Below are 18,569 nucleotides of genomic sequence, written 5' to 3'. Positions count from 1 at the left end.
TGAAAGAGAGATTTGATGCATTTAGATTTCAAATAAGACACAATAATATAAAAACATATTTAAAACGGCATTGAATGTGAAATGTGGGACTTTTAGAAGGATCTATTGACATAAATGCAATATAATATACATAACTATATTATCAGTGGTGTATAAAGACCCTACAAAATGAACTGGATTGTTTTTATTACCTTAGAATGAGCCGTTCTTATCTACATACACCGCGGGTCTCCTTACATGGAAGACGGCATTTCACGACTCCATGTTTCTACGGTAGATCTATTTTCTATAGATCGCGTTTTGTTACTACATTGTCTCAGACAAGGATGTGTTTGTCCTGTGGGGGCTACCGTAGCTTTGCTATGCATTTTGAAAGGGAGGAGGGAGCTGTGGAGTGAGCCGTTGGTTGCAATTCACAGTCTCACTGCTAGGTGCCGCTAAAAGTCCCACATTGCACCTTTAAAGGAATAATTCACAAACTATAACTGTGCTTTCACACCAGACGCAGAAGAGGCGTCAAAAGCACACTATTTGCGCATAGTTGGACGCTTGAACAATTTGAGTTTACTCGCTTCATTCGCGCGTGAAATTTGTGTCATTTGAGACATTCACGCATAAATTTTAGGGATGTGCATCGATGCATCGTGTTTCCATTAAAAAGACCTGTCTAAAATCGATTCTGAATCGTAAGGCTCCGATTCAGTGTTTCATGCACAGCTTGTGCATGTACTACGGCTTCAGTGATCAGTAGGAAGTCCTTATCAATCTAAAATCACTACGAGTTTGATTCGTTTATAACGTGCATTTAAAAAGCAACATTTGTCAAACACAATCATTTAAAATATTCTCTATTATCATGAAAATACCTGAAACAATCTGAAGAACAGCGATATGTCTCTAGATTATTCCTGAAATAGTGTTTATAATGATACTTCTTTTGTGGCACAAATGGAGTTTCTGCACGAAAGCGCCTTCTGGCTTTTGAATGTGGCAGCATTTCACCGTAATTCATTCAAATTCATTCTTGAGAAAACGCGCATTTGCCCGATTAATTATCACAACCCTTAGTAAATTTGCGTCATGGGAGGGGCTTATATAGTTCAAATTGTGTAAACTTACCAGATTGTTCGACCTCCTCACTCACTTTCTTCCAAACATGATCCTTTTAATTCCTGTCAAAGTACGAAGATGTCTGGTGTAGCGATGATTATTGTCCTCCATTTTTGTTCTGTTTTTCTGCCTCCGCTTACTTCACTGCTAGAGCAAGCTCCTGATTGGTTACATTGGTCCACAATTGGTACATTTAGGTGTCTGTCCAGGTTTGCTACCAAGCAACATTGGTTTTGTTGTGTCTAAAATGGGTATAAGCATATTCACAGCATGTTTTGTAGCTTGACAGCCCCTGGTCACTATATGCTTTTTTGCATGGGATAGAACTGGGTGAACTTTGGGCGGGTTTAGAACAACATAAGAGTGAGTAAATGATGACAGAATGACACAATTTTCATTTTTGGGTGAACGTTAGCTTTAGAAAGAGAATTTAATGCTACCATAGAGACCACATGTCCCTCTCTGTAACTGTAGCTTGGACTTTAAATCACACTTCTGTGCCTGTAGAAGTCATTTACCCTCATAAGAGCAGCTGCGCTTGGAGAACTTTACTAGGGTGAGAGGAGCAAAACTTTACTGGTTTTGCTCCAGTTGCTTCAATGGCCAATCGCATTAACATTTACTGGCTTGTTGAAAAATAAAGACTTTACTGCAATCTCTCTCACTCTCTCTCTTTCTCTCTCATGCTGTCTATCTCTTGTTCTGTAGTTCTTTCTCTTTCGGTAGGCTGTCCTTGTGTAGCCTGTGGAATTCCCTGACCTCTTTCCCTCTCCGTGCTTATATGACCCACAAAATGTCTGTGAAAGTATGACAAATGGGAAGCGAGTTGAATCTTTGCCAGTGAGCTCAGTGGGTCTCTCTCCCACAGTCTCCTCCACCAGTCTCTGTTTGTGTCCCATTTAACCCATTCCTTTACATTCACATGACGCTACAAACAGGATATCCAACTCAAAACATGAAACTTAACTATCACAGTGTAACACTTCAGTATGGGGAACACATATTCCTTAATAAGTACAGACTTTGCCTCAATAAACTATATACTTAGTTCGGTAGTTGTTGTATACCCTTATGTGTTGTTGGGGCCATTTATGACCATTTTTGTTATTTTTTAGTGTTAATTTGGCCACAACTTTCAAATGGAATGATTTTGGTTACAAATCTTACACTTAAGAAAATGCTTTGAAATATTTCAAAAACTTTATAAGCTTATACCTTATACCGTGGGCAAATGTACTACCCTTATGTGTTGTTAGTGGCCAAAAATGGCCACTAAATTACACTGCTGTAAAAATGTATCGAAAATTCTAAATGCACAAAATGTATTTTTTGCATAAATCTGTTAATCAACCTCAGTTCTGATTAAAAACTACCAAATGTTTTCAAAAATTCCATGATTTTAACTCTTTCATTTCCAAGTGTCACTGTTTTGGGAAAGAACACACAAAATGACAGATTTTCAATATAAAAAGTGATTGTGGACTGGATTTTCTTTTACCTTTTTCACAGTCTTGGGCATGCCAAAGATTAGTAAAAACAATGGCTTTGATGCATTTTTAGTCTTTGTGCAGCATCAGATTTTATTTTTTCTCCCTAATTAGGTGTTTGTGGCTGTTTTTGCCCCATTGACTTCCATTATAAAAAAAATGTTGATTGCAGAGCCATGACATCTTATTATCATGCAATTTTGATTCTTTTTGGTTTTACCTTTTGCAAAGAGGTATAATTTGTCATTTTAACTGTTGATCACCATGTGGCACCATTAACCCTTTAGTAGGCATGCACAAAAAAACAGAGCTTAAATTCTGGCTTGTACATTGAGTTATATGGACTATAACAGCATATTGTGTGTGTGTTCTCCACGTAAAAACTAGAAAGAGGGGTGACGTATTGGTGTGTGGTCTGGAACGACCCTCGCCTTGGACAGGCACTCCACATGAAATCTCAGAAGAAGCTAGGAGTTTTGGGTTGCTATTAAGAAGGCCACATTAAAGAGCAGTGCCTTACCATAGCTTTCCACACACTGATTATAGACCTTAAGACTCTAAAGTGGGCGTATTACACTTTTCTTAATGGCGTGGAGTTTCTCTCTGCCTTCCGTATACTTAAGTGTTCGCTTAGAGGTTAAAACTGAGCCGCTGATACAGGTGGTGTATGTTATTAAAAGACATCATAGTTTGGCCTGTTGGACTCTTCCTTTAAAGATTCCCCTCCCTGACAGCCTTTGGATTACATGTTGTATTAAGCAATGACCTTCTCCTGGACAACATCCTTTTTAGAATCAGCTCTATATTCAGCTTTCCTCTTGTATTGTGACTGCAAGTGCATTTGTTTTTGTTTGTGGTACAAGGGGGGAAAAGGAGGAAAGCAAACATCTTGTGCTTTTGTCAAAGGTTTCCTCTGTGCACAATCATACGCACATGCAACTAGGCAATCTAAGATGGGCATTCACGCCCTGTTAATTAGAGTATTTAGTCTTGCAGGACTTGTTTTTAGGTGATGAACTGGCTCCATTTTGGCTAGAGTTTGAGCTCATAACAAGGCAACCCTCCAAAAATGAATTTTATCTATACCCTGTTTTGTTGTAGCATAGGCCAAGCTGACAATAGGCAATTGCATTGAGTACAAACTTATTGTTATGCCTACATCACTACAGGGGAATATGAGTCCAACCACAATAGATGGCACATAGCGCTTGCCAAATAAACACGGGCTACATCACGATTCACATATTTCTATTATGCACTAGAAATATACAGTATAGCAAGAGATTTCTGGCATCCTTGGAATTAAACCTACGACTTTTACGATGCTAATGCAATGCTCTACCAATTCAGCTATATTAATAATTTATCACATACAAATTACATGGTTTAAAAAATACATCCACACTAGTATACCATTTAGGCACCTCAGGCATAATTTTTCTAGGAATGCAGTGATCCGAAAAAAAAATTGTGCAGATGCCGATATTCAGTTATTTAGAATGATGTCTGCCGATACCGATGATTTTGTTTTTTACAGTTTACAAACTACAATTCTGTTGTCATTAGCCTCTTTCACACAGTAATTCTGGTAAATTACCATGAATTTACCAGAATGAATTTACCAGTAAATACAAAAATGTGCTGTTCACACACGCAGTGGCGTTCCGTTATTTTACCAGTAAGACATCATTCACACATCAGTATCAAAATACCGGTAAATTCGTTGAGAAAGCAGAAGTACCTGTAGCACGCGGCAAGCTCAGTGTTGTATTTGTAAACAATCCACGTCGTTCATATCCATGGTCCGTATTTTGCTGTTTTCACGTCTCTGGTAAACAGTCGCGAAGTTGCTCATGACCAAACAACATTGAATGAGACGACGTCAAACCGAAAATGCGTTTTTAACAACACTACTGTTTGCACGTTAGGCTTCACAGAGGGCGTGCTAAGGACGTCGGCAATTCGGCGGTAAGCTGTTTTAAACAACTTTTGTGAAGAAATGTGGACGTAAACTTCAGGTGTGCTCAACTTTCAAGCAGCATGTGTGTGGAAACGTCCGTAAACAGTGCGGGGGTTAACGCGTCATCTGTATTAAAACGCTATGATTGGCCCGAAGCTGTCAGCACGGTCTGACGTCGTCCGTTCTAAATGCCGGTAATCCTATAATTTTCGTTCACACATAGCGCTTACTGGTAAATTACTGGTAATCTTACAACCTGTCTTACTGGTAAATTGGGAGCACTGATTTAACGGAAAGGTTCTGTTCACACATGATCTGTTAACTGCAATTTACCAGTAAATTACCAGTAAAGACTGTATGTGTGAAAGGGACTATAGTCACCCATCAACATCACACAGCATAGGTTTTGAGACATTTTTCTGCCCCTTTTGATTGCCGGTCCTGATCATCGTCTGATGTCCAAAAATGGGAAAAATTGGTTTTCTGTCGATACCAGATATAGGCCAATGCATTCCTACTATTTTCCTTGCATTATGGTCTGGCACACACTTCCAATCTGACATTTACATTTAGGATGAATAAATATACCAATAAACCAAAAAAGGTACAGTCTGTCTGATTAAAGTTTTGGGTAGTAGTTTATACAGTCTTAGTTCAATACGACAGACACTAATCACTGCACTGTAAAAAATACTTTGCTGCCTTAAAATTTTTTGTTGAATCAACTCGGATTTACAAGTCATTTCAACTTACTATTATTTATCTTGACTAGAGATGAGTTGTTATAACTACAGGTGAGTTGTTATAACTTATAAAATTAAGTTGACTTTTCTCAACTATATTTTATAAGTTGTGACAACTCATCTCTGTTGACATGACTTGTAAATCTAAGTTTACTTAACAAATATTTTTAAGGCAGCAAAGTATTTTTTACATTGCTGGTTAGGAGCTGTCTAAACTCCAGCAGTCACATTAAAGTAAAATTAAAAGGATGCCTCACTGCACTCCTGTCACAGTGAAAAGTTTAGATGGACTCTAACAGGCTTCCCCAATGATTCTTTCAAGTTGAATAGTTAAGCCCAAGCTAATGAGAGTCAGACAGCAGCGGCTGATAGATGCTGATTCACACTCTCTACAGACAGCATCCCAATTAGCCTCCATTGAGACCCTACACAGAGCTTGCCAGGCCCCAGGACTCTTTTTATTTTAGCCAAACACATACCTGGGTTACAATGCCCTCAGAGAGTCTCTTGTATTGCTGACTCATTGGGTTTTCAATGGAAGGTCAAATTACTATCTTCCACACCTTTGGTACACAAAAAGAAAGTCTTGTATTAGTTTTATAGATTGCGCACATGAAGATGGACAAAAGTTTGTGAAATGCAAACGTTTGTTGGATACAGCATTATATGGGTGCTACTAATACCTTCTTTCAAAGTTGGCATTAGGGCAAAGCTCTTTGAATATCCTTTTGCAGTACCATTCACTGAGTAAATATTGGTAGGTTGAATAGTTACAAAAGTATAGTTTGTCGTTTCATCACTCAGTGTATATAGAGGCTTTTCTTCTTTTCGTCTTTTACTACCCCTTTACCCGTTCATATACTTACACTACCCTACATATACATTACAATATGGGTTGTTGACAAAGAATGATTCTTTACATCCAGGGGGTTAATTTAAAAAGTAAAGAAAATAACTTATTTAAAATGTTTTAATCCCCATAAAATTGTATACAATCGTGCCTATTATATAATATATCCTTTATAGACGTTTCAGCAGTAACAACATAAACAAGCGGCTGTCGTGGTCTGCACGTAACTTAAGGTAAACTCCGCTAAGAATAAATAACAACAAAGTTCTTTAAACATAGTTTATTTATTTAATAAGCAAAAAACAACACATAGATTACCTAGGAAACGAGGCATTTGTTCAAGAGATCAGTTTAGCAAATCAGACCATTAAAAAAAATGAAACTGGAAGTAAAGTTTGGATCCAGACGTGTATCGCGTCAGCACACGTGCGTCCGATGAAACCGTCTATAGAATTAACTATGTCTGGCTCTTTCTCAAGGATTTTTTCCCTCATATGACTAAAAAAGCCGGGAGTTTTTTTCTCCAAGGTTTTTTTCAGCTGACATTGGCTTAACTTAGCAACCTCTTCTATATGTTACATTACTACGCTCGCTAGTACAGTTTAATCTTAGCCGCTGTATTTTGCTGCTTATGTTGTCCATCAATTTTTCTGTGTTTTCTCCAGCATCCATTAATGTAAAGCTGCTTTAAAACAATTAAACAATTGTGAAAAGCGTTATATAAATAAAATTGAATTTCATTGAATTATATTAATAACATAATTAGTTTATATTATTTACTGATACTGATTGGCCAGCCGCAGAATTAGAAAGTATGTTATGGCTGTCTATGTAACTCCGCTTCGCATCAGGGTCCCAATCACCCTGTCAGGGGTTTATTTTGCGATAACAACTGTAATACAGCTGCCTGTATTATTAATGTATTATAAGTTTATATTAATAACATAATTATGTTTTTTTATGGGGGGGATGCAGTAGATATCTGTTTGATTTAAATGTAATTTAATTTAAATTTTTTAAATCATGTGCCTAATAATCTTTGTTTAAAAACATGAACCTCCTCTACGAAACCACCTCTCTTCACTTCCTGTCAATAGGAATGGCACAAGTGCGGAGCTATCGAAAACTTGTTTCTGTCCAGGAAAATAACGCAGCGATTAGCAATAAGCAACATGGCACAACTTCCAGCAATCCAATCAGTTCTCGATGGACAAAATCAAGTCCCACCCTACTTTTTCCCACTCCAAAAGCTGTTTCATTTGGATATACGTCACGATACAGAAAAGACAATCCCTACTTCCATTTCATTTATACTTAAAGGTGCAGTGTGTACATTTTAGCGGCATCTAGTGGTGAGGTTGCGAATTGCAACCAACGGCATAGTCCACTGCTCACCCCTTGCTTTTGAAACACATAGAGAAGCTACGGTAGCTGCCACCAGACAAACATGTCATCGTCAGAGAAAACTTAGTAAAAATTGTCCGTTAAGGGCTTCTGTAGAAAAATGGCAGCACAAAATGGTGACTTCCATGTAAGGGGACCCTCTTTGTATGTAGATAAAAATGTCTTGTTCTAAGGTAATAAACACATAATGGTTCATTATGAAAGGTCTTTATACACCCCTGATAATATAGTTTTGTATATTATTTTGCATTTCTGTCAAGAGATCCTTCTATAAATTACACACTGCACCTTTAATGTATAAACCCAAGCCACGTCCCCCATGTTGAGAACCAGTGAGTTACACTATGAATATAGTCCATGAAAAATACAGATTGTGTTTAATGCATTAAACCATGTTACACCCAAATTATGAATTATTTAGTATGTTTTTTACAATTAATTATTTATAAAACACTTGTTGCACTTAAATTTTTAAGTTTAATCAAATTGAATTTAAAATTAATTTAAACTTTTTTGACCCATGTGGAGTTGCAATAAATTATAAAAAATAAAGTTGAATTAGCTTAAGTTATTTCATTATTTTTAGAATTTATAGCAACTCCTCACTAGTCAAGAAAGTTGAAATTAAATGTAAGTGCAAAAGGCTTTTTAACTGTGTATTAGCACATCTTAAAAATTGAGTTTTTGCCCTAAAGTTAATTTTTCAAGGTCAAGTCTTTATCCTTTATGGACAATACTTACAATCATTCAATAGACATACATTTTCTGTGCTCTCTGAATGAGTTTGTTGGGTGAGTGTGATGGCAGATGATCTCTTTGTGTGTTTGTTTGTTTATTTGAGAGTAAGTGATGGAGTTGCTCTTTGAAGGCCACGCGCGTATGTTTGTAGCACCGAGAATATGCTGCATCTGTATGCCAGAGCTGCTCAGAGCATCTGGAGGTCAAACCTCTGCTGCTTTTATTGTAAGGTGAGAAGAAATGAAAACAATGAGACCTACTGCTGTCAGAGCTGTTTTCTATCCAACCCCACATAGACTGCTTTATTTTTCTGTCTTTTTCTCCTTAGTCTGTTGCTGATCTTCAAAATTCACTAAAGCTCTGTTGTTTAATAAAACCTGAATGTCTATCTCAGCAGTACACTAAACTGGCATCTTGGTTAAAGGCAGTGGTTCTTAAACTTTTCACCCCCCGTGCAGGGTGCATCCTTTTGTACCCCCCCCAAAGAAAATTCATGACATAAAATAATCTCAAACTTAGAATTTGAATTAAATAAAATATATTAAATGATACTAATGTTGGTTAGTGACCTTATTTTTCTGGGTTTTAATTACACAAAATTTATGATAAATTAATGTATTTCATAAAAGGTCATAAAACTGGGCCCCCCTGCAACATCTCGTGCCCCCAAGGGGGCCTGCCTCCCAGTTTGAGAACCACCAGTTAAAGGGATAGTTCACTTAAAAATGAAAGTTATGTCTTTATTTACTTAGCTCATGTTGTTTTAAACCTGTATGAGTTTATTTGTTCTGTTGAACACAAAAGACAATATTTTGATAAATGACGGTAACTAACTACACAGTTGACAGTACCCATTGACTTCCATAGTAGAAAAACAAATACTATAAAAAAGGTCAATGGGTACTGTCAACGGTATGCTCACCATCATTTAGCAGAATATCTTCTTTTGAGTTCAACAGAATAAAAAAACTCATATAAGTATAGCATATACGTTTTTGTAGAGAAATATATACCACTAGACATCTTCTATACACATCTATACATAGACCAGAGACTTGGTGGGTATTGTTTTTACTTTAGCCAGTAAAGAGATCACTAAAATTACATAGAACAACTTTAACTGCATAGCAACACCTTGGCAACCACCCATAACACCTTAGCGTTATACCACAACGTTTGACTGTGCGTCTTTTTCAGTATGACATGCTTTGTGTATTTCCTAAGTGTGTGACTCGCTCCTCCTCTAGGTGTTCCAGGACCTGGGCGTCTGTGTCCTGTCTGGGGCATCAGAGGGGTACAACGTTTGTCTATTTGCTTATGGACAGACGGGCTCAGGGAAAACATACACCATGATGGGCACTCCAGTAAGTAACACTGTTTTTATGAGATATACAGCGGGTAAAATAAGTATTGAAAGCTTATTCTCAGTTAAAATATTTTTAAAGGTGCTAATGACATGAAATTGATAGATGTCCATAAATTAAATTAAACATGACACAGGCAAAATAAATATATTTACTAAAAAAAGGTGACAAGTTCAAGTTCATTTATTTATAGAGCACATTTTAAAACAGCCACAAGACTGACCAAAGTGCTGAACATTAGAATCAAACCATAAACACAAAGGCAGAGAGAAAAACATATAAACGTAAAACCAAAGAAATAACAGCTACACAAAGACCAACTACACTATAATATGAATTGAGTGTTAATAGGCCAGATCAAACAAGTGTGTTTTTAAAAGAGACTTAAAAATGGATAGAGAAGGTGCCAGTCTGATCTCAAGCGGCAGATTGTTCCATAACCGAGGCCCTAACACAGAAAAAGCTTGATTTCCCTCTTCGTTTTAGTCTAGACTGTGGAACTTAAAGGCCCACTTTGGTTCACAACTAACTATATTAAAATAAATATCATTAAATCCTCAGTAAGTCTGCAGCAGTGCACTATTCTTTGCAGCCTTGGAATTCATTGTATTTTTCCAAATATATCATTCCCAATTCAGTGCAAAAGAGTAGCCTAAACAATATGATTTTGCCATAATTGTGCAGCCCTACCATATTTTAATATTATTTAATTAAACGTATTCAAAAACTACTGAAAGGGAACAAATGTGTTTTGTCTTTTCCCCTATAGACGGTTTCAGCAGTAACAACATAAACAAGCGGCTGTCGTGGTCCGCACGTAACTTCCGGTAAACTCCGCTAAGAATAAATAACAACAAAGTTCTTTAAACGTAGTTTATTTATATAATAAGCAAAAAACAACACATAAATTACATAGGAAACCAAAACATTTTTTATTTTCAACGGGGCATGTGTTCAAGGGATCAGTTTAGCAACTCAGACCATTAAAAAAATGAAACCGAAAGTAAAGTTCGGATCCAGACGTGTATCACGTCAGCGCACGTGCGCCGGTGAAGCAGTCTATATTTCTTTTCTTTTTTTTGGTGGGTCTTGAGATTACATGTTACGTTAAAAAGTTTGGAATCCCCTGATATACAATACACAAGCAAGATTTGGGGAAACAGAATCATTATCTTAATTTATAACGTATGTTGCTAAATAACGTAAGATAGGCCTACCTTGTGTCAAATAAGAATAAATATATATAAAAGTTTCAATTTGTACGATTTGTAGATTTCATTTTCCTTTTAGAGGGCATTTGTATCAAGTCGTGCTCAAGTTTATTTAAAATCTAGACGCGCGGCAAGCGCACTTAAATATAGACGTGTCTGAAACAAAATTTGTGTTCACAGACGAGGGCTTTATAAAGCAGAAAAAGCGACACGTCTCACGTTTTCATGCGTTTTAGATGGCAATGGACCCTATTATACTGTTTTCTTTTTCATAGTTTGGCTGGTCCTGCGACTTATTGTCAGGTGCGAGTTGACTTATGTGTCAAAATGAATTCATACTGACTAACATGAACCAAAAGAAAACATTACCGTCTACAGCCACGAAAGGGCGCTATATGTTGCTCCTGTAGTCTACTCCTGAAAAAGACTGTTAACTGAAACATGAACTTAAAGGTGCAGTGTGTAAATTGTAGCAGCATCTAGTGGAGAGATTGCGAATTGCGTTAAAGGCGGAGTCCACGATGTTTGAAAAACGGTTTGGAAAAGGAGACGGGCCGACTACCAAAACACACTTATAGACAATCAAATCAAATCAAATGCCGGGTTGCGTATGTGTGGGGCGAGTCTATCAACCGAAGGTCCAGATTCTATTGGGGTAGGGGCGTGTTTGTTTAGGTGATTTCAAATATCAACATTGGCTTTCAAACATCATGGACTCCGCCTTTAAGGGCTTCTGTAGAAACGTGGTGGCACAAAATGACGACTTCCACGTGAGGGGACCCTCGTGCATGTAGATAAAAACATCTCATTCTAAGGTAATGAAAACATAACGATTTATTATAAAAAGGCCTTTATACACCCATGATAATGTAGTTTTGTATTTTATATGTAATTTCTGTCAAGAGATCCTTCTAAAAATTACACACTGCACCTTTAAAGACAATGGTTTTTCTCTTCATGACGCATTATTTGACTGATGCGACTTATACTCTGTAGCGACTTATAGTCCGGAAAATACGGTAATGCAAGAATTCTTCTAATAAGTGGTCGGGACACAATCAACTTGGGCATAAAGCAGTAGGGACATCTCCTACCCGCAAATTACGTGAGTGGGGCTGGCAATTTAAAGCCTGTGAGTGGTGGCAGCCTAGGTACAGCTAACTTCAACCCGGTGGCATGACAACACCGGCCCCACGTGCCAAAAAACAGACTCAGAACAGAAAAAACAGAAAAAAATTCTCACGTCCTCCCAATGGCCAATCCCGGCCCGGTTGTCATTGGTCAGGTATTATTTCAGCATAAATATCATGTGTCTTTATCTTTACAGGATTCCATTGGGCTGACTCCAAGAATATGTCAAGTAAGTCACTGGTTTTAATAGTAATAGTAATCTATTTTTTTTTACATTTAAATTTACGATTTTAATACTTCTGCGTATTTTGACTTTCATCATGGATACGTTTGAAAGATGAGATTGTTTTCCATCCGTTTAGGGACTTTTCAGGTCTGCAGATGACGCTGCAGATGAACAGAGCTGTAGAGTTGAAATAAGGTGAAAGGGAAACCCTTCTTCTTTCTTTCTGTTTGAATAACTGCTTTGCAAAAGCCTGTTCTAATAAAACAAATCTAAATTAGGCAAAGTGGTGAAAAATAAGCACACCCACAATAATCTTGTTTTCCTCCAGTTTTTTAGAGATCTATAATGAGCGTGTACGCGATTTGCTGAGAGGTGTGGAGCAGAAAAAGCCAGCGCCCCTGAGGGTTCGAGAACACCCAGAGAAAGGACCATATGTACAGGGTGAGTGTTCACAAACAGCAAACGGATTTATAACATCCTTCAAGCCAATTCTTTAGAGAGAGAACAAAACACAAACACAAAGACCTCCCAATGAATTTAGTTTACCTTGTGTAACCTAACCTAATGAAAACATTGTAGTTTGAGGGGAGCTTTCATTTGTGTTAAATAAGCCTTTGATTAATGGTTAAAGATAACTGTGTACATAAGTTATTATTAATTCCTGACTGTTTGCATTTGTAACTCAATTCCCATCACGGCTTTATGGGACTGTATCTGCCCTCTTCTATCCCTCCATGAATCTACTTCTATTTTTTCCTTTTCTTTCTTGCCCTCTTTCCCCCCACTTCTCTTTCCTTTCTTGTCCAACATCCAGACATTGTGTGTATTAGGAGAAAGCCCAGCGCAGCAAAGGAAGTGACCTAACTTCCATGTGGCTGCAAGAAGCCAAGTGAAGTACACAAACATTTGTGTACTCCACAAAAATATGTCGCACACATACACTGGCCCCAAAATGTTTACTTAAGCCACGCTTACAATTGTATGCATTTAAATGCATTCGATTTAAAGCAGGGAGGGCCATTTTAGAACTTAATTTGCAGTTTTCTCAGCCATTTTTGCAACTACTTTTACAACAACTATTTTTGTGGATGGGCGAAGTCAGTTCCCCTTTACATAGGAGAAGCAGAAAGTTTCTAAATATATTTGGTTTAATATTAAACTATGTTGAATCTTTTCGAAAAAAAACATATTTTTGTGACTTTTTTGAAAAGTGTGCTTGTAGTTCCTTAAAAATGAATGCCACTTGGTCTGATTATTATAGTATTATTTAATTACTTAATACAGTAATAGTCAGGGATAGAGACAGACAGACATTGATGGATGAATGAATGGACGGATAGACATAGAGAGACAGACAGACAGAGACAAATCAGAGATGGATGGATGGATGGATGGATGGATGGATGGATGGATGGATGGATGGATGGATGGATGGATGGATGGATGGATGGACAGACAGACACGGATGGATGGAAGATAGATATAGATGGAAAAACAGACAAAAATAGATGGACAGACAGACAGACAGAGATAGACAGACAGACAGAGATCAATAAATGGACAGAGAGACAAACATGGATGTATGGATGGATGGATGGATGGATGGATAGATGGACAGAAATAGACAGACAAACAAACAGACTAGATAGAGAGATAGACAGAGAGACATGGATGGATGGATGGATGAATGACTGGACAGATGGACATAGAAAGACTGACAGACAAATAAGAGATGGATAGAATGATTGATTAATTGATAGATAGATGGATGAATGGATGGACCAACCGACAGAGACAGATGGGCGGACATAGATGGATGGATGGATGGATGGATGATAGAGATAGATGGACGGACCGACAAAAATAGTGATGTGCCGACAAAAATAGATGGACAGACAGACAGAGATAAACATACAGAGATAGATAAATGGACAGATGGATACAGATAAATGGACAGAGAGACCAAAATATATGGATGGATGGATAGATGAATGGATGGATGGATAGATGAATGGATGGATGGATGGGTAGATTGACAGAGATAGACAGACAAACAGACTAGATAGAGAGACAAACAGACATGGATGGATGGATGGATGGATGAATGAATGAACGGAGAGAGACAGACGAACAAATCAGAGATAGATAGAATGATTGATTGATAGATGGATGGAGACAGACAGAGATAGACAGACAGACAGATGGATGGATGGATGGACGGACAATAGAGATAGATGGACAGATTGACAAAAATATATGGACAGACAGACAGCAATAGATGAATAGATGGAGGGACGGACGGGTATAGATGGACAGACAGACAAAATAGATGGACTGACAGAGAGATAGACGAACAGAAAGACAGACAGAAATGGATGGATGGATGGACGGATAGAGATAGATGGACAGACAGACAAAACGGACAGATGGGCATAGACAAATAGACAGACAGACAGACAAAGAGAGATAGATAGATTAATAGATGGATGGACAGACGGATAAAGATAGGCAGACAGACAGAGATAGATGGACGGACAGACAGACAGAGATGGATGGATGGACGGATAGATGGACAAACAGACAAAAATAGATGGACAGACAGACAGAGATAGATGGATGGATGCATAGATGGATGGATGGATGGATAGATGGATGAAAGATGGATAAATATGGACAGACAGACGAGAGATAGATAGATTAATAGATGGATGGACAGACGGATAAAGATAGGCAGACAGACAGAGATGGATGGATGGATGGACGGATAGGGATAGATGGACAAACAGACAAAAATAGATGTACAGACAGACAGAGATGGATGGATGGACGGATAGAGATAGATGGACAAACAGACAAAAATAGATGGACAGAGATGGATGGATGGATGCATAGATGGATGGATGGATGGATGGATAGATGGATAGATAGATAAATATGGACAGACAGACAGACGGACGGACAGACAGACATGGATGGACAGATAGACAAACGGACATAGACAGACAGACAGACCGATTCAGTGTGTTACATAGCGGTGTGTAAACGGAAATCCTCTTTAGATTTAAAACAATGCTCCAGCATCACCTCCTGATTCCGTTAATGTCATTAACCATCAGGAAGAGACTATCTGTGATTCATTCATACAGTATCTTGGAAATATGATGATATTACATGAATGTCTGTTCCAGGTCTCTCTCAGCATACAGTGACCAACTACAAACAAGCTGTGGAACTGCTGGAGGAGGGCATTGCAAACCGCATCACAGCCGCTACGCACAATCATGACGCTAGCAGTCGATCTCACGCCATCTTTACTATTCAATATACGCAGGTTCGAATCTCACCCCCTTAACTACGTCAGACTTTGCCTTATTTAAAGCAACTCTAAATGACAGCTGGTTGTTTAATTCTTATATCATTATTTTCTCTTTGTAGGCTATTTTCGAAAATAACCTACCTTCAGAAATAGTAAGCAAGATCAATTTGGTGGACCTGGCTGGGAGGTTTGTGTCTTTGTTTGAACTTTGAGCACACATCCTGTAAGGGACAAGTTTATTATTGCTTTATTGTACTGACAAAGAGAAAGCATGAAACATTGCCCCCTTGTGTCTGATCATACATAATAGTAAACAAGTAAAAGCTGGCACTGGCTTCAAATTCCACTCTTTATGTTTGTGCCAGTGAGCGAGCAGACCCTCACTACTGCAGAGACAGGATAACCGAAGGAGCCAACATCAACAAATCTCTCGTCACTCTTGGCATCGTCATCTCCGCTCTTGGTAGGCACTGGCCTTCTTTAACCTTATCGTCTTTTATCCTCTTTGTTATCTCGATTTACTTGTTTCGTCTTTGTTCCACCGCCAGCTCAAAACTCTCAGATGTTCAGTAGCAGTCAGAGCATTAACAGTGTGATCAGTGAAGGTGAAGGGAGCACCATAGGTAGCCAGTCCAGCTCTCTGTCGGGTAGCGGACGCAGACATTGCTTCATCCCATACAGAGACTCCGTCCTCACCTGGCTACTCAAAGACAGCCTGGGTGGCAACTCTAAGACCATCATGATTGCAAGTTAGTTATTACAAAAAAACGAATTTTTTAACTTTGCTATATCTGTGCAGTAGTAATTGAAGCCAATCCCATTATTCTTCCCCAGCTGTTTCACCATCCAGCAGCAGCTACAGCGAGACTCTAAGCACCCTACGCTATGCAGCCCACGCCAGGAACATTGTCAATAAGCCAAGAGTCAATGAGGTGTGTCCAGATGACTCTATATGTCTTGCTGTTCCACCAGCTGTTAAGAAAATGCTAACTAAAAGACTAATTTTTTTCAGGATGCCAATGTGAGGTTAATCAGAGAGCTGCGAGAAGAAATCGATCGTCTGAAGAGCATGTTGCTCAGCTTTGAAATGGTACGCAGTGCTAAAAAATACAAACATGGTTAACACATAAACAACATGATGCTGTTGTCATGCCGAACCCCCTAGACCAGGGGTCTCCAACCTTTTTTCATTGGAGAGCTACTTTCTAAAAAATAAAAGTGGTCAAGAGCTACTTGTGTCACGTTATACCTAAATTAGTAGTGAGTTAATAGACACCGGTCTATTAACTCACTGTGATTTGAACTCTTTCCTGTCAGCATTTTTTTTTTCTTTAAAGTTGCCAGCCAGTGCAAGCATTTTTTTTTTTTTTCACAAAATTGTAATACCTTCCAGAAAATGTTTTCTTTAAACATAAACATACGATACATCAAATGAAAGAACACATCCTACAACAACAACAAAAAGTTCATGTTGTCTTTATACTTTTTTATCACCTCTTGTAGGATTCGTCCAAAAATACCACATTTTGAATAAAAAAAATCAATTATTAAAGATCAGATTTAGAAAGATGATCCAAACATAGAGTATTTACTGCTTTTGGATTCATAATAGGGATGTGCATGTATGTCACGTATGGCTCTCTGGTATCTCTTGACATTTGATGTTTAAATATGAGATGATAACCCATTGAACCTGTGACGACGACTGTATTTTACAGTTTTATCAAAAATTAATCCGAAAATGACGGCATCCATTTTAACCATAGTTCCTCGACTCGAGATGTGCGCGGATCGTCCGGTTGCCACGGCGCGGGCTTCACAGCGTTGCAGAGATCATCCGTTTGCCGCGCCGCGTGCTTCACAGCATTGCGCGGATCGTCCGGTTGCTGCTGCGCGGGCTTCACCGCGTTGTGCGGATCGTCCGGCGCGGGTGCGCGGACGTATCTGTTTGTTTTTGAATCATACATGTTAAATTACTGATGTCATATGATACCCCAGTCTACACAGCTCAACGCGACGTCAAACACGTACCCAGTCTTTACTACCACAGGCGCTTGTAACACTAACCAGACATCCAAATGCGCCATAACCACAGAAAATAAATAAATAAATAAACCCACGAGCGAGCTACCTGCAATTAAGACGCGAGCGACGTGTTGGAGACCCCTGCCCTAGACCTACATTGTTTACCTGAAAGTGTAATATTTAAAATAACTTTGATATTTCAATTTAATGGCACATTTGCATGTTTACCTGCAAAACTTTAAATTTTTCATTTGTTTTAAAGTTTTTATTAGTAGTATTTAACATAGTTGTTATTATTATTATTAGCTGTTATTGGACCCCCATCTGGTCACTTTATTGGTACATAAACGTATCTCTCTATGTAGCATGGTTCTAATTTTTCTGATTGTTGTGTGGTCACATGACATGCAGATAAAAAATAATATATATTTTTGTTAGTGTTTTATTTATTTTTATGTTAGTGTTTATTCTAAAATGATTTTTACATTTTATGATTTAATTATAATTAATTCACAAATGGTACTTTGTCATGGAAAAGATTCCAAAAAAAGAAATGTTCTTTTAGGAACTCTTAAAGGGGACATTTTACAAAACTTTTTTAAGATGTCGAATAAATCTTTGGTGTCCCCAGAGTACAAATGTGAAATTTAAGCTCAAAATACCATATAGATAATTTGTTATAGCATGTTAAAGGAAAACACCACAGTTTTTCAATATTTTACTATGTTCTTACCTCAACTTTTTTTTCCCATTCATTCCTTAGGATCCAAACAGGGATGAATTTAGAAGCCACCAAACACTTCCATGTTTTCCCTATTTAAAGACTGTTACACTGTAAACCCAAACAGTATAATGTGCTCATTTAAAATGAGTGAACTGAACTCAAAACTGTGAAAAAGTTTATTGGACTTAAAATTTTTATGTGTTTTCAACAAGTTCGCCATTTTAAGTTCCACAAACTCAAATAAAATGAGTCAAAGAACTCAAAAAAATTTATTTATTAC

General features: G+C 37.9%; 1 protein-coding gene across 1 annotated transcript in view; it reads left to right on the top strand.

Annotated features, from left to right (window-relative positions):
• LOC129417651 (uncharacterized) overlaps positions 1-18,569 on the top strand; it is a 77,290-nt gene that overhangs the window by 32,618 nt on the left and 26,103 nt on the right. The window contains exons 4-13 of the mRNA XM_073869168.1: positions 9,540-9,656; positions 12,195-12,227; positions 12,361-12,419; positions 12,553-12,665; positions 15,413-15,555; positions 15,660-15,727; positions 15,906-16,003; positions 16,089-16,289; positions 16,375-16,472; positions 16,553-16,630. Coding sequence (XP_073725269.1) covers positions 9,540-9,656; positions 12,195-12,227; positions 12,361-12,419; positions 12,553-12,665; positions 15,413-15,555; positions 15,660-15,727; positions 15,906-16,003; positions 16,089-16,289; positions 16,375-16,472; positions 16,553-16,630 — 1,008 coding nt within the window. The remainder of the gene's footprint in view (positions 1-9,539; positions 9,657-12,194; positions 12,228-12,360; positions 12,420-12,552; positions 12,666-15,412; positions 15,556-15,659; positions 15,728-15,905; positions 16,004-16,088; positions 16,290-16,374; positions 16,473-16,552; positions 16,631-18,569) is intronic.

This window comes from Misgurnus anguillicaudatus, chromosome 7 (assembly GCF_027580225.2).
Source record: "Misgurnus anguillicaudatus chromosome 7, ASM2758022v2, whole genome shotgun sequence".
Classification (NCBI taxonomy): domain Eukaryota; kingdom Metazoa; phylum Chordata; class Actinopteri; order Cypriniformes; family Cobitidae; genus Misgurnus; species Misgurnus anguillicaudatus.
This window is presented reverse-complemented; position numbering and strand designations above follow the sequence as displayed.